The 17,109-nt window shown below is 32.9% G+C and overlaps 2 protein-coding genes and 1 long non-coding RNA gene across 4 annotated transcripts; 2 read left to right on the top strand and 1 right to left on the bottom strand.

Annotated features, from left to right (window-relative positions):
* Positions 1 to 756: 756 nt before the first annotated feature.
* LOC144552882 (G-type lectin S-receptor-like serine/threonine-protein kinase At1g61490) lies at positions 757 to 5,123 on the top strand. Its single transcript, XM_078300909.1, has 7 exons — positions 757 to 2,277; positions 2,370 to 2,501; positions 2,597 to 2,730; positions 2,960 to 3,170; positions 3,703 to 3,943; positions 4,256 to 4,388; positions 4,666 to 5,123. The coding sequence occupies exons 1-7, from the start codon at positions 1,506 to 1,508 to the stop codon at positions 4,981 to 4,983; spliced, it is 1,941 nt and encodes a 646-aa protein (XP_078157035.1). The 5' UTR covers positions 757 to 1,505; the 3' UTR covers positions 4,984 to 5,123.
* A 4,068-nt stretch (positions 5,124 to 9,191) lies between these two features.
* LOC144552887 (PLAC8 family protein) lies at positions 9,192 to 12,179 on the top strand. 2 transcript variants are annotated; one of them, XM_078300913.1, is made up of 6 exons: positions 9,192 to 9,332; positions 9,411 to 9,650; positions 10,227 to 10,290; positions 10,597 to 10,761; positions 10,981 to 11,046; positions 11,782 to 12,179. In XM_078300913.1, the coding sequence occupies exons 2-6, from the start codon at positions 9,418 to 9,420 to the stop codon at positions 11,992 to 11,994; spliced, it is 741 nt and encodes a 246-aa protein (XP_078157039.1). In that variant the 5' UTR covers positions 9,192 to 9,332; positions 9,411 to 9,417; the 3' UTR covers positions 11,995 to 12,179. The 2 variants fall into 2 exon arrangements, with proteins under 2 accessions (XP_078157039.1, XP_078157040.1); XM_078300914.1 differs by having other exon boundaries at positions 9,258 to 9,650.
* Positions 12,180 to 15,293: 3,114 nt separating this feature from the next.
* LOC144553517 (uncharacterized) lies at positions 15,294 to 16,389 on the bottom strand. Its single transcript, XR_013511384.1, has 2 exons — positions 15,861 to 16,389; positions 15,294 to 15,557 (listed from the first exon to the last, which is right to left on the bottom strand). It is a non-coding gene; the product is annotated as an uncharacterized LOC144553517 (long non-coding RNA).
* Positions 16,390 to 17,109: the final 720 nt, after the last annotated feature.

Raw genomic sequence — 17,109 nt, 5'->3', positions numbered from 1 at the left:
TATTTCCATTTAGCTCGCGACTATTTCAATCCAGCCAGCTGAGTCGTTAACTCCACACTCTAGTGAAACAAATAACCCGAAATTTCTCATCCGATCATCACATTCCATCCCTTCGAAGAATCAGAATCGGTTCAACTCAGATGGTTAGTGTCGATTCGTCTTCTTTTTAATCTTTTCTTCTCCAATTACTCAGCCGTTGGCCACCGATTTCGACCTGGATTGATCGAATCAACTCGGACTTGGTCGATTTCCATGTCAATGCTTTTAATTTCTAGTTTCTGGCTCTCTTTTTTTCTTCTGCATTTATTTATTTTTTCTTTTTGTTAGAGATAATACACCTTTGACCTAAGTCAAAGGTTATTGGTGTTTTCTATTAGATAAGTTTGCTAGAAGAGTTTGTTAAGGAGTTGTTAGCTTATCTTACAAGTCTATAAAAATCCCTATATGTAAATACAATTAGACAAGAAAATAAATACAAAGATTTCATTCATAATACTTCTCCATACATTAAAATGTGGTATCAGAAGCCTTGTTCTTGGCACACACCATAGACAAGCAAACCTAAACCAGTATCTACCTTACCAGTACCTAAGTTGATCCTTCATCCCTAATCTGATCCTTACCAGTACCTAAAGCAATTCTCAGCATATCAAACAACTTCAGGGGTGCTCCACGCCAAGATTTGTTCCTTTGCACCTTTGTATTACTCCTATCAAGCCTGTATAGTTATATCCTTTATCATCTCAATATTTATTTTCATTTAATATGAATTTGTAAGTTGTTTTTCTATGCATGTTTTTTTTATATATATTTGTCAATTATATTCATCCTTAACCACCATACCTATATTGACTCCCTAACTAGCATCGAATGAAACACTGAACTAGAGCTGTCCAATTCTGCTCTTGGTAATTCTCGTAACAAAGATCATGACTATATATATATGGACATTTACTTTTGTCAGTGTAAAGCCTAATTAAAATAGCATAATAACTTATGAGAGAGTATGATTCATTAATCCATTCTTAATGAATTAGTGTAATAGAGTGGGTGTAACCTAAATTTATCATTGCATTGTAGGAAATACACTAAACACAAGTGAGGTGCTGCAAGATAGCGAGGTCCTAACTTCATCTAATGGAAGATTCCAATTGGGTTTCTTCAACAGCACAAATTCCAAGAGCCTATATCTTGGAATTTGGATCACCGACCCTCATAAGACAGTCATCTGGGTTGCCAATGGGGGTCGTCCAATCATCAGTGGTGCTGGCAAGCTTAACCTATCCCCAGATGGTACCCTTTTCATCCAAGATAGCACAGGCCGAGATATATGGTCTACTGGTAGTCAGCTCAGCAGAGTAGAACCTCAAGCTTGTCTCCTTGATTTAGGGCTTCTCATAGTTAATGATACCAAAACAGGGAAACTTTTGTGGCAGAGTTTATACCAACTCTCTGATACCCTATTGCCCCATGTACCACTTGGGTATACCAAGTTCTTGGATTCAATGCTTGAAATTCAACTCTCTTCTTGGAACATTACTGGAATTGATCCTTCTCCTGGGCAATATGTTCGGAAGGTGGACCCTTCTAGAAGGTACGAACTGGTTACTTTTATGGGCTCTGATGTAATTTATCGGTCTGGTCCATGGACTGGTATGCGATGGAATGGTTTCCCCAAAATGACAAACGAATTGGTGAGGTTTAATGTCTCAAAATCAGGTGAAAATGGAGCGTTTTTCTGGTATGAGCCTCTAGACTCATCAGTCCTTTGGCGTCTGGTCCTGGACTCAAATAATGGTACAACATATCGTTATTATTTGAACAACAGTGAATGGATAGAATTTTGGAAAGCGCCAGATGATACGACCCCTCGATATGCTTTTTGTGGGCCCTATGGGATTTATAGTGATGGCACTTGTAAATGTTGTCTGGATAGCTTTTTTCATCACAAGAATGAGAAAGATTGGAAGAATCGCATATATTCTGGAGGTTGTGAAAGAGTCGCTCCTTTAAATAATGACACAACAGATCATGGATTTCAATCTCTAGATAATGTGAAGTTGCCAGACACACTCAATGCAATTTCTGATGAAAGAAAGAACGAAAGTGAATGTAAGAGTTGGTGCCAGAAGAATTCCTCTTGCATGGCTTATGCACATATCGGATGGCAAGGATGTCTGGCTTGGTTTGGAGACATCACTGATATGATACAATTTCATGAAGGAGGGGATACTTTATATATCAGTGTTGCATCTAAGAGTGATGCTTCTAAGAGTGGTATGTGGTTATTTGCCATGATTAAAAAAAATTAACCAGCTTGGGAAGTTGATTTATTTTTTTATTGATTATTTTGCACTTTGTCTTGCCAGAGTCCAATAAAATAAATGTATTATTCGCCGTGCTTCTCAGTATTGCCGCAGTTATGGTTCTCTTATCACTAGCAGTGGTATTTTTGTTTTGGAAAACAAGAAGGTGGCCGTTCAAAAGAACTTCACAAGTAGGTATGATTAGTTTAAGAACAATTCTCAGACCAATGTTCGTTCTTGAATCATAATTACCTATTGCCTGAACATACTTCACATTTTCTTATCTCAAGTTCTAGGAAATAATCCGTCTAATGGCCGAGAAGATGTTCAAATTTTTGAAATTTTTGATTTCACGAGAATAATTGCTTCCACTGATAATTTTAGTCACACGATTGGCGAAGGACAGCTTGGACCAGTATATAAGGTATGATCATGCATTCTGCGGGCAGAGAGAGCCGTTAGGCTGCTTATTTCAAAAAGACAATTAATAATAAAGGAAAATATTATTTCAACTTTTTTGTACTTATAATGTATTTAGTATTTACTACTATCAATGTTCCTTTTTACGACAATTTTTGTTATAGATTGAATTATTTTGACTCTTAAATTAGCTGATCCCTAATTAATGTCCCTTGTCATGTGCATTGCTATAGGGAATTCTTGAGAACGGTGAAGAAATAGCAGTTAAAAGAGTATCAAGAAGTGCACATAATGGAAATGAACAGCTTAAAAATGAGCTAAATCTTCTTGCAAGGCTCAAGCACAAAAATCTTGTTAAATTGTTGGGATTTTGCATACAGCGGGAAGAAATAATCCTATGCTTTGAATTCATGACAAATTCTAGCCTCGATCAAGTGTTGTATGGTATGTTACACATTTATTTTTCTTTTTTGTTTTGAATAGTCTTGTGAGTCACTTGAAAATTATTTCAGTATTCCACTAATCTGGGATAAGGATGCTGGTATATGGAAAAGCAAATATAGTTTAGTTCACTGAGGGCCTGCAATACAAGTAAGAAAATGAGAGTGCCAGCACATAGAGGAAGAAGAGGGTACTTTTATCAGTTCTTATCTCACCATTTATTAGGATTAATAAATGTACAATGACTGTGTATTAAGAATGAAAATAATTGTTAGAGTTGAGTGAGAAGTATGATATATCCAATAAAAAATAGGAAAAAAAATATGAAATCTAAGAAGAGTTAAAGTGTATAGATGATATTAAGCCTATGTCAGATACTTAGATCCCTTTGACATATGTTGTTCATTCATTCTTTACGTTCCACGCAAAACTCTAAATATTGTGCAACCCTTCATGCAAGAGATTTATGTGTGCATGACCATAAATGAATTTTTTTTATTTTACTTTGACTAAGAAGTGTGATTTGTTTAAATAGGCACTAGAATGTTGCAAGTACAACTGAACTGGGAACAGAGATCCAGATTAATACAAGGAATCAGCTCAGGCCTTCTTTACCTACATGAGGATATTGGTGATACAGTTATTCATCGGGATGTAAAGCCTGCAAATATACTACTGGACAGAAATATGGTCCCAAAAATCTCAGATTTTGGCATTTCAAGACTCTTTGAAGAAGATCGCACTTTTTTTACAATCAGCACTATTGGTGGTACGAGGTTAGTCCATGACTTTCTGTTTTATAACAAACCGGTCTCTCGACTTTATTATATAACAAACTGGTCCGAACTTCTGAATATATGAACTCAATTGATTCAAAACTTTTTCAAAATAACCAACTTAGTCCTAAACGAAAATCAAGTTATTGTGAAAGAAATTCAAGGATCAAACATAGGAACAATTAGTAATATACCTATATATATTGGTATAAATGGCAGTCCAGTAAAATTCAATGGGCTTGAGTAGATTAAATGGTTTGTGATATGTAACTATATTGACCTCGAGTATTGGTTCATAACTCATATTTTCAGAGGTTACATGGCCCCAGAACTACAAAGTGGAATGCTGTCAGCTAAAGCCGATGTGTACAGTTTTGGAATGGTGGTTCTCGAAATAATCAGCGGTAAAAGAAACACTTCGAGTCCTACAGGGCTTGTTAGTCTTGTAAGCTCTCTCTCTCTCTCTCTCTGAAATGAAAAGCAGGTACTTCCTTTTGTACAAGTAAAATGTAATGTCACCTCACGCATTGGTCCAAAATAAAAACCAGAAAACATGACAAACTCCTTTCTCTCTCCATCTCTCTTTTTTTATTTGAAAGCCATGGCAGCGTCTGCCAAGTGTTCTCTCTCTTTTTGAGAAGCTTGGCAGTGGGTGCTTCTCTCTCTCTCTCTCTCTCTCTCACTCACAGAAATATCAAATTTTTGTTTGCACAACCATTTAGGTACTTCAATACTTAAATGAAGGAAGAATACTAGATTTAAAAGATGAAAGACTAAGAGAACCCTGCTCTGATGTTGAAATAAAAAGAAGCATACACATAGCATTACAATGCCTCCTTGAAGATCCTAATTTGAGGCCTAGCATGCGGGAAATCAATCACTGGCTTACTTGCCAATCAACCCATCCTCTTCCCTTGCCTGATCAGGCTTCGTGTTGGGGCAATATTGTCATTGGCCGCTCTACAGTTGTTAACAGCTCGGCTCTCTTGCCAACCGAATATTTTGAGTCCCCAGCGCAGGTCAATATGCGCCATGCATAGTACCATAGCCTCACCATATTATATTGTCTCTATGTTGATATATTATGGTTTGTTCTCCTCTATACTTTCCTGGATGTCATGTCCTGCTACTTTATTGTTAGGTATTTCTAATTAATTCAAACCTCATTTTAAGTTGTTAAATACGAAAAAGTATCACTTATTCTTCAAATATTATTTATTTTATTCAGAAATAATTATAATAGCGTATTTGAAAGGATATATAGTTTTTTTATGCAAACACATACTGTTGTAATGCTTTTACTACTGCAGGTTGGGTGCATGTTGGATGTATTTACTTAATTTTGTTATCAAAACTAAATTTGAAATTAAGTAAATATTATCAAAACAAGGATTTATAATGTAAATATTTTCTAACCTATACAAGAGCATATTACATATCATTAAATCTCCAAAACTGATATTCATGCTCTTCAATATTATCAAATATTTTTACAAAGATTTTAAGCGAATTCAAAATTATACAATTAATTATATGCAACAAAAGCTACTTTAATACATGCACAGCACATTGCGTGCATGCTATATGTTCTTAATTAAATCAGAACTCACTTTAAGTTTTTAAAACATAAAAAAAGTAACAGTTATACTTCTAATATTGACTAATACTTTCACAAAGATTTATTTGATAAATTTTAAAAAGATATATTGTTTTTTGGAACAAAAGTTGCGTGAATGCATTTGATGTTGCATGCAAGCTAGATGTTTCTAATTAAAAAGATATGTTGCATGCAAGCTAGATGTTGCATTTGATGTTGCATGCAAGCTAGATGTTTCTAATTAAGTAAATATTATCAAAACAAGGATTTATAATGTAAATATTTTCTAACCTATACAAGATCAACTATCATTTCTTCTTCAAATATTTTTTCTAATCCTTGCATGAAGATCAATTATAGTGAATCGAAAGATTATTTCAATTTTTACTCAAACAAATATTGCCGCTTTTTATTCATTTATTTTATCACATTGTTCATGTTATATATTTCTAATTATTTCCAATCTCATTTAATAGTCATTAAATGTCAAAAACTGACAATAATTCTTCATATATTATCTAATACTTTTGTAATAATTTATTAGAGCTGATTCAAAAGAACACATGTATATGTCTAAGCAATCAAGGTTTGTTGTAAACTTGTGATGCATTTACATTACATTGACTGCATGTTCGATATTTTTAGTTAATTCAGAACTCATTTTTAAGTCAGTAAATAACTTAAACGTGACACTTGTAATAATTCAAATATTATCCAATGTTTTCACAACAATTTGTTAGAACAAATTCAAAATAATACATATACTTTTCCGTAACAAAAACAGATAAAATGTATTTACAATATGTTTAGATATTTTTAACAAATTAGAGCTAATTTCAAGTCATCAAATTGCTCACAATTGATAGTTCCTGAGCGAATCTAATAATCGTATCAAAGCTAAATCTACGCTTATTTGGGATAAATAGAGGTAGAGACTGATAGCCGATTTTTTTATTTATATCCAAAAATTAAATCAAATTACAAATAATAACCGAAGCACTGTTGGATAACCGGATTGGGTAGTTTTCGAAATTCAACAGTGCTTCGGTTATTATTTGTAATTTGATTTAATTTTTAGATATAAATAAAAAAATCGGGACTGATAGCAGTACACATTTCTGTCAAGTTTGAACCGCTTATTTCAAAATATGAGTGTCCAGATCAAATTAAGGAAAGTATGGCATCATGGGCTAACAGATAAATAGAGGGTATAAAATTATCAAAATTATTTATATATCGTCTAACCTAAATGATTCAAAATAAAATCCGTACAATTTGAGTGAAAATTATTGTTTTTAAATACCGTATATACATATGCAGCCGACAGTCGCATTCAAAATGTCATACAATTTATGTAGTTTAAAATATGCGACTACATATGCATTTTTTTTTTTTTTTTTGAAAAAGTGGGGATACCATCGGTTTCATTACGAAACGTTCAAATTCGTACAAATGCATAGTCCAAAATATACAAAACCAAGAACAACTAAATTGAAAATAAAAACAGCTAAGGCAAAATGCAACCAATAACAACTAAGTCAACTAAAGCAATTAAGACGTAGCACTTCGAACCACAGCACTCATAGAACTAGAAAACGCCATTAGGAGAATCATTGAGGAGACCATCAATAGCCATACTCGGCCCTATCAAGCAAATAGTTAGAGAGGGTCGGCCCCTCTAAACCAAGAAAAGCGTCCTCGTCGGAATTCCCCATGGAGCTTCTCCTTTCCTGAGTGCTCGTATCCGACAGTATTATCAGAGGACCTGCCTGATTCAAATAAGTTGTATCCATAGATAAAATAAGAGTTAATTTAAAGTATGAATCATGTGAACGAAGATCAACTCTGTTTCTATCTGATTGGAATCTTTTTTTTTTTTTTTGGTTGCAAACAGGGCGGCGAATCCATCATGTCCATTTCTTTTCGTTGCTCTCTTCTTTTTTTAATCCTCTCTTTTCTTTCTTTTTCCTCTGATGTCTATCCTCAACTGCCTTCTTTTAGTTATCTATTGCATTTTTTTATAGCAGTCAAGCCGTAATAGTTTGATAGTTTCTAACAACACTATTCTCTCAATATTAATTAAGGATTTATGTTTGTTTGTTTATAATACCAAATCGTCCTTATTATAAATATATTCTGGAAAACATGCTCTAAATATTAGAAATCTGTACTTTTAATACTATTTTCAGAAACTTGTGAGACACTTATTGGACCTATTATTATTAATTACTCTTATTTTTTGGCAGAAATAATTTTCTAATCAATAGAACCTTGTACCAGTATTTAATACGACTCCAATTGTAAAATTAACGAAATAATTTTCCTTACAATCCGTAATTCTTCGTTGATAACTAGAAGTCATTATTATAAGGTTATTTTTTTGCATTCAATTATTATTAGGTTAAACCCCTTGCAATTACCGGCCGAGAAAAATTGTAACCTTGTGGTGGTCCCCACCAATAAAAGTGGTCGAAGCAACGGTGTGCCCACCAGAATGATTTTCAATGCACCAAGACTATTTGTTATTCAAGAGCACCAAACCTAAACCAGCGACAAACTTTCTCGTTAAATGTGGATTATTTCGTTAATTTTATCATAATTTGTTGAATGATGATTTTGTTAATAATAATATTTTTTATTTATTTTAATAGTTTTTCTTTCGAGTAATCACTATTATACTATTTATAATTTTACTCCATTGTTACACAATATAATTATTTCAATTAGAAGTAGCTCACTCTTATTAAATAAGCAATTCTTACAATTTAATAACAATTATATTTATTATATATTTACGCATAATATTAATTAAGTTTTAAAAAATATTAAACAACATTCATAGCTTATGTTGTTAATCAAATTCTGAAAAAAAAATCATTATAAGCTCGATCCCCTCAAAAGAAATGTTAATGTTGCAAATAAATAGAACATTAATTTATTTATTTTGGGTATAACAATGTGGAATAGCAACAAAAAATTCACCACATTCTGTAGGACTTATTTAATGTTTAATGTTTGTGAGGTTTTTGTTCAAAAAATTTGAATAATCTTTACCTAGAGTCAGACTTAAACCATCCGATTCATGTTGAGATTTACGCAACAATTAGATTCACATTACATTCTAATATAATTGCAGATATCAGTATTCTCAAAATATTAATATATTTATAAATTATATATATATTTTTTAATTTATCTGTTAAATAAAAATTCGGTCTACATAATGTTGCTGTACTCGATCTGTACTCCAGGCACATACATGAGATTCCATCAATTAGTGCGCCAACAGCCGTCGTCTATCTTCCAAACGGCTATGTTGTCGGCACCTGCACCAACGGTACACAACAATTTACAGATAAGCCCACTCAGAGTCTCAGTGCATTTGTTTTCCCTTAGTCTAAACAATTTAAGCCACTCGAATCTCGCCACGTCATCCGTAAAGAATGCGCCGTAAAAGTTGCGCGTATTCTTAGTTGTGTAATGATCCCACCAGCCAACTCAATCCATGCCCAATCCACTTAAAAGATAATTATGGATCTTACGCATTTATCTCTTTGTGTGATCTTATCAGACGATCAAAAAGAAGATATAATTACAACTGCTACATGGGATCTAATATGGATATTGGAATAGAAATTTGAAGAAAATAGCAACAGGAAGGTTCACCAAATCGATATTAAACAAAACACGAGGAATTAAAAACGAAATAAAATAATCTCTCACTGTTGAATTCGTGTTGCTTCCTGGTTCATGCATTGAACCAATTTAAACTCTTCTCCTCCAAAACGCAAGGTATAATCACTCCATTCGGAAACAATTGCTGGGTAATTCGAGAACTCATTTCTAACAAATTGCAATTGGCGATTTCAGAGAAGAGATGGTGGAGAGAGAAGAGGAAGCGGAGGGGAGAGAGGGAGAGACAGGAGGCGTAGCGGTGCTGGATTTTGATATGCTGTGTGCTGCTGTGGCGGCGGCGGCGCCAGCAAAGGTGGCGCAGGTGGCGGAGGAGGGCGAGGAGAGGTGGGGGTTAGGTCACGTGCAGCGCATGTGGGAAGGTGAGTTGCTTGCGGATTATCTTGACGACCGTCAGATTGCTATCGAAGCCACCTGGTAATCTCTCTCTCGTTGGTTGTTTTGTGTATCACCCCTGTTATTTCTTATATTTGTTTTATAGTTCCTTGCGAACTTACTTGGACCATATATACGCAGCGCATTTTTTTTTTTTTTGTACCAAAGTTTGAATTTCATGCTTAGAAAACCCACTTGGTTCCTTGTTTCTTTCCATTATGAAATCATGTTTCGATTTCTATTCTTGTCTGATTTCTGAAACAGTAGTGAAGTTACACAATTGTTTAGCTACAGTTTTAGCATAAGCACAAAAGATACCAAATGTTAGATAGGAAACTAGTTACATGAATCATATGCAGCGCTGTTTTGTTTCTATTGTCCGTGTGCTATATGAAGCGAAAACTGCTCTGGTAAAAGTTAGATAGAAAAGGACTATTTACTGGTGCTAAGCTGATACCTGTTCGGTACCATAAATGTGAAACTGCTATAAAAATGCAGACTGAACATTAAGCATTTGCTCCAAAATTAACCTTTTGACCAATTACTAATTTTACCCTTTTTTTCTGTTTCTATTTTAGGAATATTTATTTTCTCTTCTGTTGCTTTCAATTATTGCAGTTGTCCATGTTATATATTTGGGAAGAACATGCAAAGGGCTAATTTAGGTTCTTGCTTTCTTCAGGTAATCATCTCAATGAATAAGATACACACACATACATGCATTTATTTATTTGTTTCTAACTTCACACTTAGCGTAGTCTTCGGTATATCATGTGGAAGGAATATATGTAATTAGCATGATATTTGAATGTAGTACAATAATGCAAAATCCATTTGACTTTTATTCACTAGTTCATGTGCTCATTCTGCCTGGAAGTGATGTTTCTTCATAGTTTTATATTTGGACAAATTTGTATAAGGTCCCTATATTGTCCAGAGATTTGTATATGGTACATTATCCACATTTTTGTTTTGTTTTTGTAACCAGGGAGCGATATATTTGATATTGAGACTGTTGGCATTGATCAGCTTGGTTGCATTCTTTGTCACGAGACATAATGCGTATGTATACTTTGGTGTTGGTTCGGCTCTTTTGATTGGAGTTTACCTGGGCTATTTCCGTAACAGAATTAGAAAACAGTTCAACATCAGGGTAAGTTTTAAATTTTAAGTTACTCTTTAAAATCATTCAAGTTTCTCCGGATAGTTTACCTCAGACATGATATACATCATTTTAATTCATTATGAAATAATGTGATTTTCCTATAGTTTAATCTAATTTTGGCCCCACCATTACCAAACATGTACGAGTCCACCTTTATTTGATTTGTGTTCTTTTCACAATATTAAATAGACAATTCCTTTGTTGTAGGGAAATAACAGCTCAATAGATGATTGTGCGAGTCATCTCGTGTTTCCTTGTTGCACCTTATCCCAGGTACAAAACCACACTTCGGAATATGGCAATATGCCATATTTTCATTCAAGTTAGGCTATGGTACTTTGCATAGCGCATATTAGTCTGTACTATGGATCAATATTTTCATTTTTAAAGCTCAAACAATCGATTTGAACCGTTCAACATGATCCCTATATGAAAATATACTTGCAGACTAAATATTACATAATCATTTTTTCTATTTGTTTAGATAGCTAGAAAATTACTATTTTAAATGGTCAGAATCTTTAGATAGTAATTTTCTAATTATCTAAAAAAATAGAAAAAAGATTATGTAATATTTAGTCTGCAAGTATATTTATACAGAGATCATGTTGAACAGTTCAGGTTAACTGTTTGAAGCTTTAAAATGGAAATAATTAATCTATAGTACTGACCAATATGCGCTATGTGCCTATGCATAGTACCAGGGGCGGAGGCAGACTTTCAAGTCATGGGCGTCAAATTTTAAGAATTTCGTATGGGGGTCAATCATATAAAATTTTCACGAAAAATATGGGGGTCAATTCTATAGTATTCATAGCATCTTTTTTTTTTTTTTCAATTATATAAAAAAATATATATTAAAGTACAAAAATTTTGAAATTGAATGGGGGTCAATTGACCCCCATGCAATAAGAGTGGATCCGCCTCTCCATAGTACCATAGCCTCACTCTTCTCATTATATTTATCAAAAGTTGGAAAATGAATCTAAGGGTTGTTGAATTGACCAGGAGTCGAGAACACTGGAAATGAACAATGTACAATGTGGTGTGTGGCATGGGAGAGGTGAAACAATGTGTTTAGTTAGTGGCAACAGCTCCGAGGGAAATACGAATCTCCCGAAATTGTTACCTGTAAAATCTCCTGAGCTCTGTAGTATGGATAGGAAATTGAACGGAGATGGAGAGTCGCTGGGTCCACATGTCAGTCAATTAGAACCTTAGACTGTTTAGTGAATATCTGCGAAATGTAACATGTAATACACTTAATTAGCACGATCGAATTGTCTTAATTGTATCATAATAATTAAGTTCAAGTTGCCTGTTTAATGTCAATTGTTGTCACCATGACTCTCATGTTCCAATTTAAGTTTATTTCAGTTGTCAATGAGTTAGTAAATAAACAAATAGAGACTGCATGTGCTCCTAAATTGATAGCTGAATAATAAACTGATTCAACTGGATGGTGGATTTAGTAATTTATTTAGAAATTATCCTGCCCAATTTATTTGCATCTATATATCTACTTCTTTTCAAAAGTGTCTATGTATGATGACAAACATAATTAAATCTTTTGCATTGCAAGTATAAATCTTTACAAGTTGAGACTATATAAAAGTTTAGATTGTGTGTATATTAATTAATTTTTGAGTATTCTGATATGAATATGTAGGTGCTAGCTCTTCTGATAAGGGTTGTTATATACAGGTTGAGACTATATGAAAGTTCAGATAGTATGTATATTAATTAATTTTTAATTATTCTGATAAGAATATGTAGTTGCTAGCTCTTTTGATAATGGTTGTTATATACAAGTTGAGACTATATTTCAGATAGCGTGTATATTAATTAATTAATATTTGAGTATTCTGATAAGATTATGTAGTTGCTAGCTCTTTTGATAAGGATTGTTATATACAAGTTGAGACTATATGAAAGTTCAGATAGTATGTATATTAATTAATTTTTAATTATTCTGATAAGAATATGTAGTTGCTAGCTCTTTTGATAAGAGTTGTTATATTACAAGTTGAGACTATATGAAAGTTCAGATAGTGTGTATATTAATTTATATTTGAGTATGATAAGAATATGTAGTTGCTAGTTTTTTTTGATGAGGGTTGTTACATACAGGTTGAGACTATATGAAAGTTCAGGTAGTGTGTATATTAATTAATTCTTTAGTATTATGATAAGAATATGTTGTTGCTAGTTGTTAGCTTCTTTTTTAATTTCAAAAGTAGGACTAAAGCTCCGGTCGTCCGGATCGCTGCTTTTGGCATTTCTGTTTCAAAGTTTTGGATTTTGCTCCGTTTAATTCTCAAACTTTTTACTCCGCCGCTTCTCCACTCCCTTCTGATCTCTATTCCATCTCTTCTCCATTTTTTTTAACTATTTTTTTATTTTCTAATTTATTTTTCTTTATTTTCACTAGTATATGTATCTTAAAGTTCATATGATTGGAAAGCATATACAAATTTGATATTAGCATTATTCAGAATGTCTAAATTTAAAATAATTTTACCCTTAAAATTAGTCAAAATCGGCAGGAGTAAGACCATTAGGAAGTGAAGATAGATATAAACTATCTAATCTGAAACGGATGGATCATATCTTACACAAACCATCGAATAATTTGTGGAATAGTGGAGAGGAGATTATTCCAGGACGATACCGGTTACCACAGTATTATTGACACTAGCAGTCCTAATTGGAAAAAAAAAAAACCCACTAGAGTGGAACAAAAATGTTCGGTCAAAAGACGGAGAAGTGATAAGAATAACGGAAAGGAGCCAAATATATGCAAAGGTTAGGAATAAAAAGGAGAAATGTTAAAATTGTTTTTTTTTTTTTTTTCTATAATCATCCAATAATTTTTTCCCTAAAATTATTAGAAAAATATATAGGGATCGACTAACTATCCCCAGTCAATTTCCCCAATTCATCCCCCAATCAATAACTACTTGTGGGGACCATTAACTAACTGTAATTCATTAATTACTTGTGAGAACACTTAATATTTGATATATTTTATGACTGACACGTGCAAGTATGAATACCTATGCGCGTAAGTGTTAATATATAATATATCAAGTATTTATACCTAAGATACCAAGTATTTTAAAAAAAAACTGGACACATCATACACACATCTTCTACATGTTTTTAGAGTTGGATTTTTTTTCTCCATTTAATCTCAGCAATATTTTCTGACGATCCGTGAGGAAATTTGCAAATCTAAAACCATGGACGTCTTCTACGTAATTTTCTCTTTCAAATGAGATCCATGATGACATACTTTCGGGTTGTTCGTCGTGCAAGTATTAATATCTTGTCGAGCAAGTATTCATACCTCCTCGTTCAAGTATTCATATCTTGTAATGCATGTGTATATAATTTATGTCTGAAGTGTTTGTGCCTGATATATTTTATCAATTTTTTTTCCATATGACAGAGAATGACATCTGAAAATATTAATATTAAGTAGTGCAAGTATTTATACATCGTCATGCAAGTGTAAATAGTTCATATGTCAAGTGTTAGTAACTAGCATAATCTATGAAATTTTTATTTTTATTTTCATATGGCATGTGATGATGTATGAAAGTATTAATTTCAAATATTGCAAGTATTCATACATTGTCATGCAAATGTTAATAGTTTATGTATCAAGCGTTTTATCTAAAATATTTTATCAACGGTTTTTTTTCTTTTAGCATCAGATGACGTTTGAAAGTACTAATATAAAGTATACAAGTATTCATACCTCCTCATGTAAGTGTAAATAGTTCATGTATCAAGTATATGTATCTAACAAATTCTATTTTTTTTTTATATGGCACTGGATGATATATGAAAGTATTAATATAAAGTATTACAAGTATTCATACATTGTCATGCAAGCGTGAATAGTTCGTGTATCAAGTGTTTGTATCTAACATATTCTCTATTTTTTTGCTTGTGGCACTAGATGATATTTGAAAGTATTAATATTATGTATTGTCAGTATTCATACCTCATAATGTCAGTATTCATACTTATAACTGAAGTATAAATTGTTACGTTGAAAAATATCTTAATTTAATATTTTTTTACAAATTACTCTATTTGGTGTTTGATTGTATTAATACGTAATATGGAAAGTATTCACACCTGTGCATTTATGTACTAATATTTACATTGTAGACTATGTTGCATGGATACAGATATGGATATCGTATCAGATACGATACAAATACGATACAAGTATTCATACCTAAAGTACCTAACATATTTCTAAAATAACTGGATGCAAGTATGGATGTCTATATGCGCAAATATTCATACTATGTTGAGCAAATATTTATATCTCGTAATGCAAGTATTCATTTCTAAGATATCTAATATATTTCTAAAAAAAACTATGTACAAATATGAATACCTATGTGCACAAATATGAATACCTATGTACACAATTATGAATACCTATGTGCACAGATACTATACAAATACGACGATATGACAATTTTTAAAAATCTAGAATACAAGTATTCATACAACATTGAGCAAATATTTATACAGTCGTAATGCAAGTATTCATACCTAAGGTACCTAACAGATTTTAAAAATAACCGTAAATTCAAGTATACTGGCACTAGATGGCAATATGTTGTTGTTCAAACCAGAAAAAATATATTGGAATTAGTTCAAACTCGAGCATTCGACTCCTTAACTACCCTCACAAAATCATACAAATAAGCATAGTTTTATGTCGTATCCGGTTAGACTCTGATTTCTACACCCAATTCCTACAACAGGCAAATGAAACATAGACATTAAATGAGGATCTGATCACATTTGTATGTTTTGACAGAATTGAAAATGAATATTTTATTGGATCTAAAGTTGAAAAAGAAATTAAATGCATACATCTATTGTTGACACATAAATTATGCAGTATCTGTCAGATCTTATTTTTATTTTTATTTTTAATTTTGATCTCCAATCCTCTATGAGACAATTTCTAAAGAATAAATTCTCGATTTCTGACAAAATATGAAGAACTAAACAGCAAAGATAGAAAAAAGCAGTGAAGATCGAATTAGAAGTACACTGAAGATTTAGAGGGATCTGGCGTACGGCCGTGATGCGAGATCCGCTGACGGAGCATGTGATACTTGTCCAGCACGGAGCATGTGATACCTGTCCAGCTGCTGCACGCGTGTGTGGCTTGGTCCCAGTTAAGGTCACGTGAGTACGGAGCCTGAGCGAGGAAATCGAGCAACGCGAATTTGTATTCGACTGATTCACACAAAATTAAGGTGAAGAAGGAGAAAACGAGGAGTAATAATGGAGACAAAAGGGGAGGGATTCCAAATTGCGATGGCGGTGGAGACAGAGGCCGTGAAGGAGATCTGATCTTATGTGATAGGAGATAGAGGGAGCGTGTCTGATCGGAGAGCAACAGAGAAGAGACAGAGGCTGTGAAGGAGAGGCAATCGAGAGGAGAGATATGAAGAAATGAGAGAGAGGAGGAGAAGAGAGCAGCGTGATTTTTTTTTTGTTTGATCTGGAAAGAAAAACAATGTTGATTGCTACTTGGGGAGAAGAAGAAAGCTAGACCATTGGATAAGACCGTTAAATATTATTAGAGGACGTTTAGGGAAATTCAGTTACATGGGGATGAAATGGGGTATAATTAGAATAGTTGGAGACTTTGACCGTTAGTGGGGGATAAATGGGGGAAATAGATTGGGAGATAAAAATCTTTATTCAAATATATATTTGTGGGTCTCAATTTGTCCTCTCATCTCCTTTCTCTTAATTATTCCCTTTCCTTCCTATCTTTGTTACAGAGGTTCACCTTTATTTATGATATAATATACTAAATTAACTAGTAAAAAATATAATTAAGAAATGTGCTCAAGTAGTTTGTATATAACAAATAAAGATGTAAAAAAACCTACAATCAAGAAAATAATGCATGATTTAACAAGTGCATCACGTACTTTCATGACTCAACATCACATCACATGTTTGGGAATAAATTTATAATTGGGTAAGAAAATATCAACGTAGAAAAATGCTCAATTATCTTATTTGAGCAAGAGTCTAGAATCGTGGTTCTTCAACTTGGTTTGTTTTAAGATTACTTAAATTAATTAGCAAATGGCACAATGAAATTTAGAGAGAAGATTTCTCTCACAATTTTTTAGCAGCAATCAATGACCGACGTGTCAACATAGTTCTCTTGTTTGTGTTTAAGTTTGGTTTTTGTAAAAATGGTCTATGCACTTTTTTTAGGGAAAAAACCCTCTTATACTTCAGTTTTGTTTTTATTCCTCAATCAAAGCTGCCATG

This window comes from Carex rostrata, chromosome 4 (assembly GCF_964058835.1).
Source record: "Carex rostrata chromosome 4, lpCarRost1.2, whole genome shotgun sequence".
NCBI classification, from domain to species: domain Eukaryota; kingdom Viridiplantae; phylum Streptophyta; class Magnoliopsida; order Poales; family Cyperaceae; genus Carex; species Carex rostrata.
This window is presented reverse-complemented; position numbering and strand designations above follow the sequence as displayed.